Source organism: Equus przewalskii, chromosome 19 (genome assembly GCF_037783145.1).
Source record: "Equus przewalskii isolate Varuska chromosome 19, EquPr2, whole genome shotgun sequence".
Taxonomy (NCBI): Eukaryota; Metazoa; Chordata; class Mammalia; order Perissodactyla; family Equidae; genus Equus; species Equus przewalskii.
The window spans coordinates 2,557,418-2,571,914 of record NC_091849.1 but is presented as its reverse complement, the minus strand read 5'-3'; the positions used below and the strand labels follow the sequence as shown (position 1 = coordinate 2,571,914).

The 14,497-nt window shown below is 37.2% G+C and overlaps 1 protein-coding gene across 1 annotated transcript in view; it reads left to right on the top strand.

Moving 5' to 3' along the window:
• Positions 1-14,497, top strand: part of GMDS (GDP-mannose 4,6-dehydratase) — a 649,017-nt gene that overhangs the window by 516,454 nt on the left and 118,066 nt on the right. The window contains exon 8 of the mRNA XM_070583962.1: positions 3,847-3,965. Coding sequence (XP_070440063.1) covers positions 3,847-3,965 — 119 coding nt within the window. The remainder of the gene's footprint in view (positions 1-3,846; positions 3,966-14,497) is intronic.

Sequence of the window (14,497 nt, the reverse complement as noted above, 5' to 3'; positions counted from 1 at the left end):
CACAGATTGTAGCCTGCCAGTGCCATGGGTCATGTGTTTAGCATGTGAACAGGAAGGTGAGAAGTGGTGAACTTTTGCCTCAGTTGTGCTATCCATCAGAGAATAAATGGACCAAATCAGCGTGTGCAGCTGTATAAGGAGGTGAATGGCTGAGTGCTTCTCACAGAGGGGCCTTTGTGTCCTGGACATGATCTAGCATTCTGATGGGAGGCACTGGGCCTCGGCTTTGTGGCAAATTACTAACCCATTATCACACCAGAACACAAGATCATTTATCGGCTAATCCAGAGTGTCACCTGTTCTTCATTTACCAGTCAATAACCATTAATTATGCTCAGTGGAAATTTAAACAAAGCCCTTTCCCTCTGTTAAACCCAGTAAACTTTTCAGTAATAACAAATAAATCTGGAGTTGTATATCCTTTCCTTTCCCATTCCCAGACTGGAGCCTGGTACAATGTGAACTTGAGAGGAAATGCCTAGAAATTGATAGGTCAAAGGCCGCAGATAGTCTGATGGAGAAGGCAAGCGCAGGTTCTTGGCGTGCACTCTAGTGAAAGTGAGAGGCTCCTCCTGATCCCCAGATTCCTGTCGGGGACAAAACAAGCACCGGGAGCTGGTCCCAGGGTTTGAAGTAATCCACCATCAGCCAGTAATTGTATTTGCTTCTTTTATTTTTAGCAAGCCCCTTGCTTTCTTTCACATGACTGAAAATATGATTTTTCAAAACCATTCTAACACAACAGAGTGTTTCAAAAGAAATAAAATAAGCTGAGCAGTCCTGAAAGACCTATTTGAAATTTATTTTTAGAATGGAAATTTGAGGAGTACACATTTAAGTGTATATACTAATCCCCAGAAAAATGCTCAAATAGAAATTCCAGCCAAAAGCATAATTTAATTTTTCCTAAAAACTTTGACAGTATTTGGAAGGGAGCAAAAACAAGTTTGTGTATGTGCCTGTATGTGCATGTGTGTGCTCAGAGGAGGCAAGAGGGTCAGCTTAGTTGGGGAAGGGTGGCCAGAGGGCAGGCTCAGTCCCAGTGAAGTCAGCCATGTTGTGTGCCATTGGTCACGGGAGACCTAGTGAGATAGCAGGGATTCATTGCAAGGACTAAACCTGGGGCTTTTGTACGGGCTCTAGAAGCAGAGGTCAGAGTTCCCAGACAGATGAGGGAAGAGGGCATTCTGGACCTTGGGGACAGTACATTCAAGACACAGACATGAAGAGTGGCCCCTACCAGGCCTCTGCGAGTGCACACATGCCGTGGTGTCCATCACAAAAAGACGCTTTCTGAGTAGCTTAACAGTAGAGGGTACTGGGCACAGGGTTTGGGCAGCAGAGCTGGGCTGGAGCATCAGGCCCACCCCTCCTCTTGGCCTGGAGCATTTAACAGTGTGCTTTTGTAGACTACACGCCGCTTGGACTATCCTGTATTTTGTGCCTTTTAAAAACTAATCAAGCTTCATCATTACTATTAACAGAATTAGTATAAAATTTTTAAAAAGGGTTGTGGCTAAATTCATCAACTATGATCTCAGTGCAAAATGAAGCTGCAGATATTTCATTAATGTGAACAAAACTCTCTCCTAGCAAAGACAGTTTCCTCCGTTATTTGTCAGTCTATCACTGATTGGAATCTCTTGCCAGCGTCCCACCCAGGGGCCCCATCTCCAAGGCATGTAAAACTGCCTAAAAGGCTCATGTTCCATACAACAAAAATAGGATTTAAAACAATTTTGTAATAGACCAAAAATACAAAATATCCACAGGAGATAACTTCAAGTAAAAGAGAAATATTTACCTTTATTCTATATATTTTTAGAAGGCTGCCACAAATTCAAATGAATAAGGAGGAATTAAACTTTTTGGTTGCATTTTCTAAGAGAAAATAAGCTGCCACATTGATTTCAGCAACCTATTTTTCAACTTATCCAATAGCAGCGAGGGAGAAATCAACCAAAATGGTTTTCTTTAAGTGTTAGAACAAGAGTTCAATGCACATAATATTGGGGACTGCATTATAATGAAGTGCCTATTATTTTTACCTATTTTGAAAAGTGGATGGGAGTGATGAAAAAATTGATTTTTTTGGCTTGGAGTATTCTTTTTTCTTTTCTTTTTTTTTTTAAAGACTTTATTTTTCCTTTTTCTCCCCAAAGCTCCCCAGTACATAGTTGTGTACGTTTAGTTGTAGGTCCTTCTAGTTGTGGCATGTGGAACGCCACCCCAGCGTGGCTTGATGAGCGGTGCCATGTCCGCCCCCAGGATTCCAATTGGTGAAACCCTGGGCCGCCAAAGGGGAGAGCGCGAACTTAACCACTCGGCCGTGGGGCCAGCCCCTGGATTTTCCTTAAAGAGATATGCTGCTATCAGATACCAGCTATCTTAATTTCTCTTAAACATGCATTTTCTATCTGTGTAAACAAAATCTGAAAATTAGTGTGCAGTTCCAAGCTATAGAAACTAAAGGACTTTATGTTGTTGATAAAAGGTGTAATAACTGAGTGGAGCCAGGCTGTGACAGTTGCCACCAGTTTGTGTCTTACATGTGCAGCTGCATTGTTGCCTAACTAGACTTCTCATCCCTGTTGAAAAAGTGGACCTGTGTGATACATCCGTTGAGCACCTGACCTTGAAATGCTGCCTGACGAAATCCTTAACACTGGTGCATTTCCACTGCCTCGCAGATAACGTCTTAAAAGTGGTAGTGGGGCCAGCCTAGTGGTGTGGTGGTTAGCTTCACGTGCTTTACTTCAGCAGCCCAGGGTTTGCGGGTTTGGATCCCGGGCACAGACCTGCGCACTGCTCATCAAGCTATGCTGTGGCAGCATCCCACATACAAAAGAGAGGAAGATTGGCACAGATGTTAGCTCAGGGCCAGTCTTCCTCACCAAAAAAAAAAAAAAAAAGTGGTAATGCTATTTATTACATGATTGTTTTTCCATTAATGGCTGTTGATTATCCTGCTTTTTGATGTCACCACATTGTTAAATTTTCAACTTTATTCTTAAGAAATTTAGTTCTACTTTTGAGGACAAACATCTGTCTTTAAATGATTTTTCCAAAACTTCTATTCATGATATAAAGGAAAATTGGACAATGCTTTCTAGACTCTTCTTTTCTTAAATATACTATAGAAATATACTATTCACCGCAGATACTCTTCAACATCTTGTTCCTTTAAATTGCCATCCAAGGACTTCTTTAATCACCTGGAGTGTTAAAGATCCCTCAAACACGTTCTCCAGTCTACTGAGTCCAGACTTCTGCAAGTGCGGCCCAGGCGTCTGTACTGAGATGCTTGCCCGGGTGATTCTGATGCACACTGGCATTTGGGAACTACTACTGTAGTGGTTAAATATCATATTAACTCGATGGTCACGTTCTGGCTATCCATGCTAAAGTATTTAGACAAGGAGGCCATTAGACTGAGGTGGCTCTTAATGTCTTGGAGCCTAAAGAAGCAAACTGAAACCTAAGCTAGAGTCAATGCTCTCAAATCCAGGAAAATGAACTTCAGAACAACCAGTCAGCAGCAGCCGGTTCTGCTTTCCCAAATAAGGCAGCTGCGTGAGCTGGTAACTCCTTTCCTTCACCTCGGCGTCTGCTCCGTGAGACCCGGGCCCCAGCTCCTGTCGATGGAGCGCTGCTAGCCACTGGTGGTTTAGTGCTGCTCTGTCGGATAGGTGTCTGCTCAGATCCGCTCTTGAAAAATATGGATGTGCCTCAGTTTACCTTTTAACAATGTCCCAACTCCAATTCTGTGCATTTGATAACATTATATTTGCCAAACGGCAGCTGAGTGCAACTTTAACTTGGACTTGCCTCCCTCTCTCTCTCTAGGCCATGTGGCTGATGTTACAGAATGATGAGCCAGAGGATTTTGTCATAGCCACTGGGGAAGTCCATAGCGTCCGGGAATTTGTAGAGAAATCATTTTTGCACATCGGAAAAACCATTGTGTAAGTATAACTGAGAGTTGACTTCTGGTCACTCATCAGACACTTGCTGGCAGGTGTGTATATGTGCTTGCTATTCTGCCTGAGTTTTGTTTGTCTTTTGTCCTTTTTCCTGTCTTACAAAGCAATACAGGGAGTTTCAGTGTGGAGCAGGGACTTTATTCTTTACTGCATCCAACCTCAGTTATATTCTATGTCAAATGTTTGTCACTATCTAAACTCAGTCTTTTAGAAGTTTGTCTTATTTTTTTAATATTTTTAATTTTTTAAAGGTTTTTAATATTTTTTAATTTAAACTTTCTATCATGGTTTATTCATGGTTTACTACGATTTTACTCTAGCTAATTCTACTCTAACCAGATCAATGTGATAACATTATACAATCTTTTTTAATACTTTCTCTCTTGTTTTAAAATTTTTGAAACCATAAAAAACTTACAGAAAAATTTCAATTACAAATAGTCTTCTTTTTTCTGAACCATTGCTAGTAGGTTGCCAACCTGATGCCCCAGGACCCTGGACTTTTGCCTGTATTCCCTATAAATAATGACATTCTCCTACGTGAATGCAATGCAGCCATAAAAATCAGGAAATTCACAATGATAAATTACTACTGTCTAATCCTCAGATCTGATCTGAATTTGGCCAGTTGGGCCAATGCTATCCTTTGTCCCAAAATGATCAGTTTATAATTAGGCACTACATTTACTTGTTGCACTACGTATATTTTGAAGTCAGATGTTTGTTAGAATATTTGAAAGATATATGAGAAATCCTTCATTATAGACAGAAGATTCTTTTTTTTGGCTATTTTTTTATTGTAGTAAAATATATATAAGAGTTTACCATTTTAATCATTTTTAAGTATACAATTCAATAGCATTAGGTACATGCACAATGTTATGCAACCATCACCACCATTCATCTCCAGAACTTTTTAATCTTCCCCAACTGAAATTCTGTCCCCATTAAACAATAATTTCCCATTCCATCCTCCCCCCAGCCCCTGGCATCCACCATTCTACTTTCTGTCTCTATGAATTTGCCTGTTCTAGGTACCTCATATGAGTAGAATTATACAGTATCTGTCCTTTGTGTTTGGCTTATTTCACAGAGCTTAATATTCTCTAGGTTCATCCATCTTGTAGCAGGCATCAGCATTTCATTCCTTTTTAAGGCTGAATAATATTCCATTGTATGTATGTACTACATTTTGTTTATCCATTCATCTGCCATTTGCTTCCAACTTTTGGCTATTGTGAATAATGCCACTATCAACATGCGTGTACAAATACCTGTTTAAGTCCTTGCTTTCAGTTCTCTGGGGTATATACTTAGGAGTGGAATTCCTGGATCATATGGTAATTCTATGTTTAACTTTTTGAGGAGCTGCCAAACCGTTTTCTAAGATTCATTTTTAAAATATAAGAAAAGACTTCCATTTCTAGCTATTATGGAATAACAGAAATCAGAATAAACCTTCTATCTTAAAAACAGATAAAATATATGAAACAACTGTTTTAGACATTGGGTAACAGGCAGTGCAGGTCTGTGATCTCTGGTAGAAAAAAAACAAATGAGGTGAGCCCTGCACTCTTCCTGGAGACATGTCTAGACCATAGAGTGTGGGAGAGGAACTCCAAGCAGAAAACAACTGTGCTGCTGAGTTGAGGAGGTAGAGATCAGAATTCAGAGTGTCTGAGGCACCTAGATGTTGTGGGGCAGAGTTCTAGAAAGGTGATAGCTACAGGGGAAAAGAGCTCCAAGAATCTGCATAAGGATCCCATTGAGTCTTTATTGAATAATAAGATATGGATGTGTAAGAAGAAATTCCATAAGCTTGGACAAAGAACTACCTGGGAACTGGAAGTGAATGTTTCTTAGAGTTTATTCAAGTCTGAGATGCATTTGAGTTTCAGCCAAGCTGTAATGGAGAGACCTTGTTCATCACTCAAAGAATACAGTACAGATTCCAGAAGGGCTGTGTCTCAATAATGGGAGTAATTCCTAGAGTAAAGGCTACTATAGACTCAGGCTAACGAAGTTTAAATACAAACTTCAAAAGACTCAAACAACACAAATAACTTAGCCTCCTACCATAACAAAGCCCAACATTCTTCAAAGGAAGTAAAATCTAGACTCAACAAAATGAAATTCTTAATGTTTGGCATTCAATCAAAAGTTAGTAGGAGTGTCAACGTGACCTGTAACTGAGAGAAAATTCAATCAGTCAAAGCAAACTGAGGAATAATAAAGATAGTGGTATGAGGACACAAAGATGTTAAAATAGCTTTGATATCTGTGTTCAAGTATTTTAAGAAAAACATGAATATAGTGAGGAGAGAGAGGGAAAATATATATTTTTAAAAGATAGAACTTCTAGAAATGAAAAATTAAGTATCTGAAGTGAAAAATTCACTGTTGGCAGTGAAAGCAGATTAGATAGTGCAGAAGAAAAGACTAATGAACAAGCTTGCAGACATAGTAATAGAAATGATCCAAGATGAAGCACACAAAGAGAAAGACGGGGGAAAAAAAAAGGAACGGAGTCTCAGTGACCTGTGGGACAATATCAAACAATCTAACATATGTGTAATTGGAGTTCCAGGGAAAAATGGCTGAAGGCACAGAAAAAGAATTAAATAATGGCCAAAATTTCCCCAAATTTCATGAAAACAATAAAATCACAGATCCCAAGAGGCTTAATAAATCCCAAGCAGGATAAACACAAAGAAAATCTGACCAGGATACATCATAATCAAATTACTGAAAATAAATACTGAAGAGAAAATCTTAAAAGCAGCCAGAGCGAAAAAAGATTTACTTACTGAGGAACAAATATAAGACAGTTATGTTATCAGAAACTATGCAAAGCAGAAGATAATGGAGCAACGTCTTTAAACTGCTGAGAGAAACGCACAACCTAGAATTCTGTACCTAGGGAAACTATTTTTAAAGTGGAGGTGAATTAAAGACTTCTTTCAGACAAAGGCTGAGATGGTTCATTGCCAGCAAACATTTATACAGAAGGAAAATGATGCTAGCCCGAAGCTTGGATCTTATAAAGGAATGAAGAGCAAGAGAAATAGTAAATATGTGGGGGGGAGAAAAGGGTTCTTCCACCATTTTAAAATTTCTTTAAAAGGCAGTTGACTGTTGAAAGTAAAAATAATAGCAATATACTGTGAAGTTTCTAATACATAAATAAATTGCATGACAACAGTAGCACAAAGTATGGGGGCAGGATGGAAGCACTTCATTATTATATTGTTTGTAAGATTCTTACTCTAGATGTGAACTGGTACAAAATTATTTGAAGATGGACTGTTTATAATAAGTTAAAGTGCATATTGTAAACTCTAGAAAAACTACTAAAACAAAACAAAATGAAAAATGGTGGTAAGCCTATAGTGGAGTTAAAATGGAATCCTAAAAAATAAGCTAAAAGAAAACAAGAAAAGAGAGAATGGGAACAAATAACAGATGGGACAAATAGAAAATAAATAGTAACTATATTAATATTACATCCATTGTAAATGCTCTAAATACTTTAATTAAAAGGGAGATACTGTTGGACTTGATAAAAATGCAATATGCTATCTACAAGAGGCACTTTAAATATAAACACATAGATAGGTTAAAAGTAAAAGATGAAAAAATAAAACATGTAAACACTAATCATAGGAAAGCTGGAGTGGCTATATTTATATGAGACAAATTAAACTTCATTTAATTAGGAGGAATAGAGTCCTTTCATAATTTTAAAGGGATCAATTCATCATGAAGACATAACAATTTTAAATGTATATCTACCCAGTTATAATTACTTCAAAATACTAACAGAACTGAGTAAAAACAGCTGAACTTTATATTTGGATACTTCAACACTCCTTTCTCCATAACTGATAGAATAAGTAGATGGAAAATCTTTGAGGATATAGAAGACCTGAACAACATCATAAACTTACTTGACCTATTTGACATTTATAGAACATACCACCCAAGCCAAAAACAAGCGAATACACATTCAAATGCTCTTGAAACATTCACCAAGAAGGACTATATTCTGTGCCATAAAAGAAGTCTGTATAAATTTTGAAAAATTAAAATTGCAAGAATATGTTTTCTGGCCAAAATGAAATTAATTAGAAATCAAAAATGGAAAAATACTAAAAATCCCCAAATATTTGGAAACCAAACAACACACTTCTAAATAACTCACAGGTCAAAGAAGAAATCACAAGGGAAATTAGAATATATTTTGAACTAAATGAAAATGAAACCAGCGTACCAAAATTTGTGGGATATAGCTAAAGCAGTGCTTAATGAGAAATGTGTGACTCTGAATACTAATATTAAAAAAGAAGAAAGATCCCAAACAAGTTATCCAAACTGCCAACTTAGGAAGATAGAAAAACAGAAGAGCAAATTAAACCAAGAGCAAAGAGAAAGAAGGAAATAATCAAGATAAAAATAGAGATCAATGAAACAGAAAACAGAAAAAAATATATATATGTTTATTAGAAGTAAAAGAGAGAACATCACTACAGATCCTCCAGACATTAAAAGAATAACAAGGAAATATTATGAACAACTTTTTGCCAATGACTTGGTCAAATCAGAGGAAATAGACAAATTCCATGAAAGACACAAATTGCTAAAACTGACTCAAGAAAAAATAGAAATCTTACTAGTTCTATAACTGTTGAAGAAACTGAATTTCAAGCATTAAGGAAGAAGATAGTACCTTTCCTATACACACTTAGAAGAGAGAATACTCCCTAACTCATTTTAAGAGGCCAGCATGACCGTGATACTAAAAACAAAGACATTACAAGAAAAGAAATGTACAGATTAGTATTCCACACGAACATAGAAACAAAAGATTCACTAAAAAATATTGGCAAATGGAATCTAGCAATATGTAAGAAGTTGATACACCATGACCAAGTGGGATTTATCCTAAGAATGCAAGGTTTGTTTAATATTTGAAAATCAATTTACCATATTAAGAAAATAAAAGAGAAAAACCATATTATTTTTGTCAAAAATGCAGAAAAGCATTTGACAGAATTCAACGAGTATTTATTATTTAAAATTTTGCAACATACCAGGAATTGAAGGAGATTTCCTCAAGCTGATAACCTCTGAGAAAAATCCACAATTAACATCATACTTAATGGTGACAGACTGAATGCTTTCCTCCTAAAAATCAGGATCAAGGCAAGGATGTCTGCTTTGATCATTCCTTTTTTGTTTTTTTTTTTTTGTGAGGAAGATTAGCCCTAAGCCAACATCTGCTTCCAATCCTCCTCTTTTTGCTGAGGAAAACTGGCCCTGAGCTAATATCCGTGCCCATCTTCCTCTGCTTTATATGTGGGACGCCTGCCACAGCATGGCTTGACAAGCAGTGCGTAGGTCTGCACCCGGGATCGGAAGTGGCAAACTCTGGGCCACCAAAGTGGAACGTGCGAACTTAACCTCTGCACCACCGGTCATGCCCCTATCATTCCTTTTCAACATTGTCATGGAGATCCTAGTCAAAAATAAAACAAGAAAAATAAATGAAAGGAAGAAATGTATTTGTCTTTATTCACAGATAGCATGATGGAGTACATATAAAACCTAAGTAACTTACCAACAAAGCTACTAAAGCTAAGTGTATTTAGCAATGTCACAAGATACAAGCTCTATATATGAAAGTCACTTTTATCTCTATGTACTGCTAATAAACAATTTGAAATTGAAATGTTAAAAAAAAGCACAATACTACTTTCAATAGAATCAGAAAAAATGGAATACTTAGAGATGATTTTAATAAAATATATGAAAGCTTTGTACACTCAAACCTAAAAGACATGGAAGAGGGATATCAAAAAAGCTCTAAATAAATGGAGAGACACACCATGTTCTCGGACTGGAGGACTGAATGTTGATAAGATGTTGATTCCCTTCAAATTAATCTATAGATTCAGTGCAATCCCAATCAAAATCACCAGCTTTTTGGGTAGAAATTAGCAGACTGATTCTAAAATTTCTTTGGAAATGCAAAGCATCTAGAATCATTTTGAAAGAGAAGATCAAAGCTGAAAAACATTTATTCCCTGATTTTAAGACTTCTTTTAATGCTTAATCTGCATGATTTTGACATAAAGATAGACTTATGGATTAATAAAACAGCATATAAAGCCCAAAAATAGACTTAAACTTATATGACCAATTGAATTTTTACAAAGATGTCAAGATAATTAATTGGGAGAGGATAGTCTTTTGAACAAATGGTGCTGAAATAATGAATAGCCATATGGGGAAAAAAAGTGAAATTCAACCCATAAATCATACCACACACAAAAATTAATTGAAATGGATCATAGATCTAAATGTAAAAGCTAAAACTAAAAAACTGTTAGATGAAGACATAGGAGAAAATCTTTGCAACCTTGGGGTAGGCACAGATTTCTTAGGTGGTTTTCCTATTATTAAGTTGTAAGAGTTTGTATGTTTTACAAATATATCCTCTCAGTCTTTGTCTTGCCTTTTCAGTTTCTTAACAGTGCCTTTCAAATAGCAAAAGTTTTACATTTTCATGTAGCTCAATTTATTGTTCTTTCTAGCTTTTTGTTTTGTGTGTGTGGGGGTGTGTTCATTGAATGTTTAGATCAACTTGGGACAAAGGCAAGGATTTCTTAGGACACCAAAAGCAAAAATCATAAAAGAAAAAAATAATGGCAAAATGAATATCACAATCAAAAACCTCTGCTCTTTGAAAGTGATCATTAAGAAAATGAAAAGACATGGGACCAGCCCCATGGCCAAGTGGTTAAGTTCACACGCTCCACTTCGGTGGCCCAGGGTTCACTGGTTCAGATCCTGGGCAAGGACCTATACACCACTCTTCAAGCCATGCTGAGGTGGCATCCCACATAGAAGAGCTAGAATGATGTAAAACAAGGATATACAACTATGTACTGGGGCTTTGGGGATTTAAAAAAAAAAGAGGAAGATTCGCAACAGATATTAGCTTAGGCCCAATCTTCCTTACCAGAAAAAATGAAAATGATAACGCAAGCCATGGTCTGGGAGAAAACAAATGTAATAACATATCTGACAAAGGACCGTATCTAGAAGATACAAAGATCTCCCATAACTCAAAAATAAGAAGACAAATAACTCAATTAAAAAGTGGGCCAAATGTCTAAATAGGTACTTCACACAGAAAACATACAGATGGCCATTTAGTATATAAAGAGATGCTCAACATGATTCGTCATCTGGGAAACGCACATTAAAACCACAGTGTAATAGTACTACACTCCCTTTAGAATGGCCACAATGAAAAAGAGCGACAATGCCAAGGATTGATGAGAAGGTTGGAACAGCTGGAACTCTCATACATTACTGATGAAAGTATAGATGGTACAAACACTTTGAAACATAGTTTGGCTTCTTATAAAAATCAAATCTATGTTTACCATATGACCAGCAATTTTCCTAGGCATTTACCAAAGAAAACTGAAAATGTATGTTCACATAAGAGCCTTATACATGAATATGCATAATGGCTTTATTCCTAATAAAGCATTACCTCCCACAATGTCTGATCAACCAGTGAATGTCTAAATAAATGTGATGTGTCTATACAGTGGAATACTGTTCAATAATGACAAGGAGTAAAGTGCTGATACATGCAATAACATGGATGAATCTTAAAATCATCACACTTAGTGGAAGAAGTCAGCCACAAAAGAGTACATACTGTATAATTCTACTTCAATGATAATCTAGGAAAGAATAGATTGTACTGATAGAAAGCCAGTCAGTGGTTGCCTGAGTGTGATTGGGGCTGAGTGTGGGGTGACTAACTGGGAAAACACAGGGAATCTTTTGGGGTGGTGGAAGTGTTTTATGTCTTAATTGTGGTGGTGGTTACATGAGTGCAGATGTTTTTCAAAACTCATCGTATTTTATTGTTTGTAAATTATCCCTCAATGTTATACCTCAATGTTGATTTTTTATAAACGGAATAGAAAGCAAGGAACTTTTAAGTGGCTATCATCAAGGAATGTTTAAGTGAATTTAATCGACTGTTATACAGCTATTAAAAATAGTGCTTAAGAGCCATCTCTGATGGCCTAGTGGTTAAAGTTCTGCGCACTCCGCTTCAGCGGCCTGGGTTCTGTTCCTGAGCGTGGAACTATACCACTTGTCTGTCAGTAGCCATGCTGTGGCAGCGGCTCACATAGAAGAACTAGAAGGACTTACAACTATGAACTGGGGCTTTGGGGAGGGAAAAAAAATCTAATGCTTTGAAAAATAATAATGCATAAGAGGAATTTGAATAACATGAAATATGATAATGACAATGTCAGATGGAAAAAAAACAGGATACAACTTTAGATCTGTTGTATGATCTAAACTCCCTAAAAATATGACTACAAAGATTAGAAGAAAACACACCAAAAATTTAATAATGGCAGTTTTTACATGATGGAATTATGGGTGACTTTTAGTATTCTACTTTATACTTTATGTCCAAATTTTCTATAATGAACTTATATGCTTTTGTTGTAAGAAGTCACCTTACACACAGTTTTTTAAAATTAGGGGTAGTCTTACAAATGAATCCTCAAATAAGATTCTCTTTTGAAAAGTGTATGAAACTTTGCTATTCTCCCTCCTTGGACATAATGTTCTGTTTTTAGTCACCAAGTCATCTTTCTGTCCTGTAGTCCCATGGGATAAATGCCTATTTTTTGACCTTGCACAGTCTTTCACAAACTAGGCTGCTATTCTAAGAGATGTCTAAAAGAGCATTCCATGTCTAGTTCATTTAGAAAATACTGAATATTGCAACTCCTCTTGTAGAACCATCAGTAAAGAAACTGTTTAACTTTGTTTAACCCAGCATTTTCCAAGCTTAATGTTTAAATTTATATTAAAATCCTACACGAGCAACAGAGTTCTGTGGATCACCCGCTGGGAAATATTCTTCTGTCGTTCAAAACTAAGTAACAAATAGCTGGTATGCCTTCCCTCTCTTCCCAAGGTAGTACCTGTTGTTGGTAGTCTCTCCCTCAGTAGAGAAGGCTCAGAAAAGCAGAGTCAGTTTCACTAAAATCTATTTCAAATTTCAGGCAATGACCTTAATTTTGTTTCAAATGACAGACTAAACAGCAAATCAAGCTTTTAGAGATATATTAAAAATTGCCTTTGAGTGGTATATAAAATTTTGGTGAAATCAAAAACTTTTTCCAAATTCTTCCAGAAAAGAGAGAGAGATAGAAGGGGCTGATCATTCTAGTTGAAATAAAGACCTCGCCTGTTCCTTGAAAAGTCTTGTGCATGGCAGTATATCACACTGGTGGCCATTACCATCTGTGTGCCCAGTACCTGTTTCAGTTCTTTCTGTGGCGTATCATTGGAGTTGTGGGAACAGAATGTTTACAATGCATGTTCTTCATAATTTGTCTGAAAATATAAAATTCCCTCTCAGTGTTGAATGATAAAATCACGATGGCTTTGTGAATGCTGTCTGCAAGTTACGTTTTATTGTTCGTTCTTTTTCACTTTCCTTCCTCTGGATCTCCTCTGGGCCTGTGCATCAGCATAGCGATCTCAGCTGGAAGGAGAGCAGGGAAGCCACAGGCCATCCCATGTACTAGGGCCAGGGCTGCTCCTCCGGCTCCAGAGTCCCCGCCACAGCTGTGCACTTTCCACCGGGCCAGCATGTCCTTCTTGGAAATGGTGTCCACACAGTCAGAAACCAGGCAGGAATGAGTAAAGAAAACACGCTGAGATCTGAACATCGCTTAGAAGGCCAAGGATATTGTTGTACTTAGTAACTTACAGTTTTACTACAGTTTGGGGAAACGTGCTTTTCTAGACCTTCAGGAGTGCATACTCTTTCTCCTACGGGTGCTGTTTTAATTTCTTTATTTCACAGCATAGTTGATTCCTTTCCTAGGACATTCGTCCTCATCTGTACACAATGTGGCATAATATCATGTTCCGTAAAAGCAGTCCTAGTGCCACCTTCCCTGGGTTTGAATTCCCGCTCTGTAACTACCTAGGGGAGTTATTTATCCTCTCTGCATCTCCATTTTCCCCACTGTAAAATGGGAATAATAAGAGTACCTACCTCACAGGGATGGGCTGAAGATGAAATGGGTTAGTATACAGGAAGCACCTCAAACAGTGCCTGACACAGCCTGAGCTCTGTATAAGTATTTGCTATTGATGAAATGTGTAATTGATTGGAAACAGCATTCGTCAACAATGAATGCAAGGGATAAATAAAATGTGGAAACTGATTATATGTTCCTGGACAAGAAAAAGTAAAGAAAGTCACACTAACATTTCATGCTCGTGTCACCAGAAGGAACTTAACATAGACAGTCAGCAGAGAAGAGCAGTTGCAGGAGGAAGAACAAGCTTGCTCGCTTGTAGTTAGACACAGGTTATGGAGCTAATGAGATCTAATTGTCTCTAACTCCTGACCCCTTCTAAGAAGTAATTGGCCATTTATCAGAATTAGA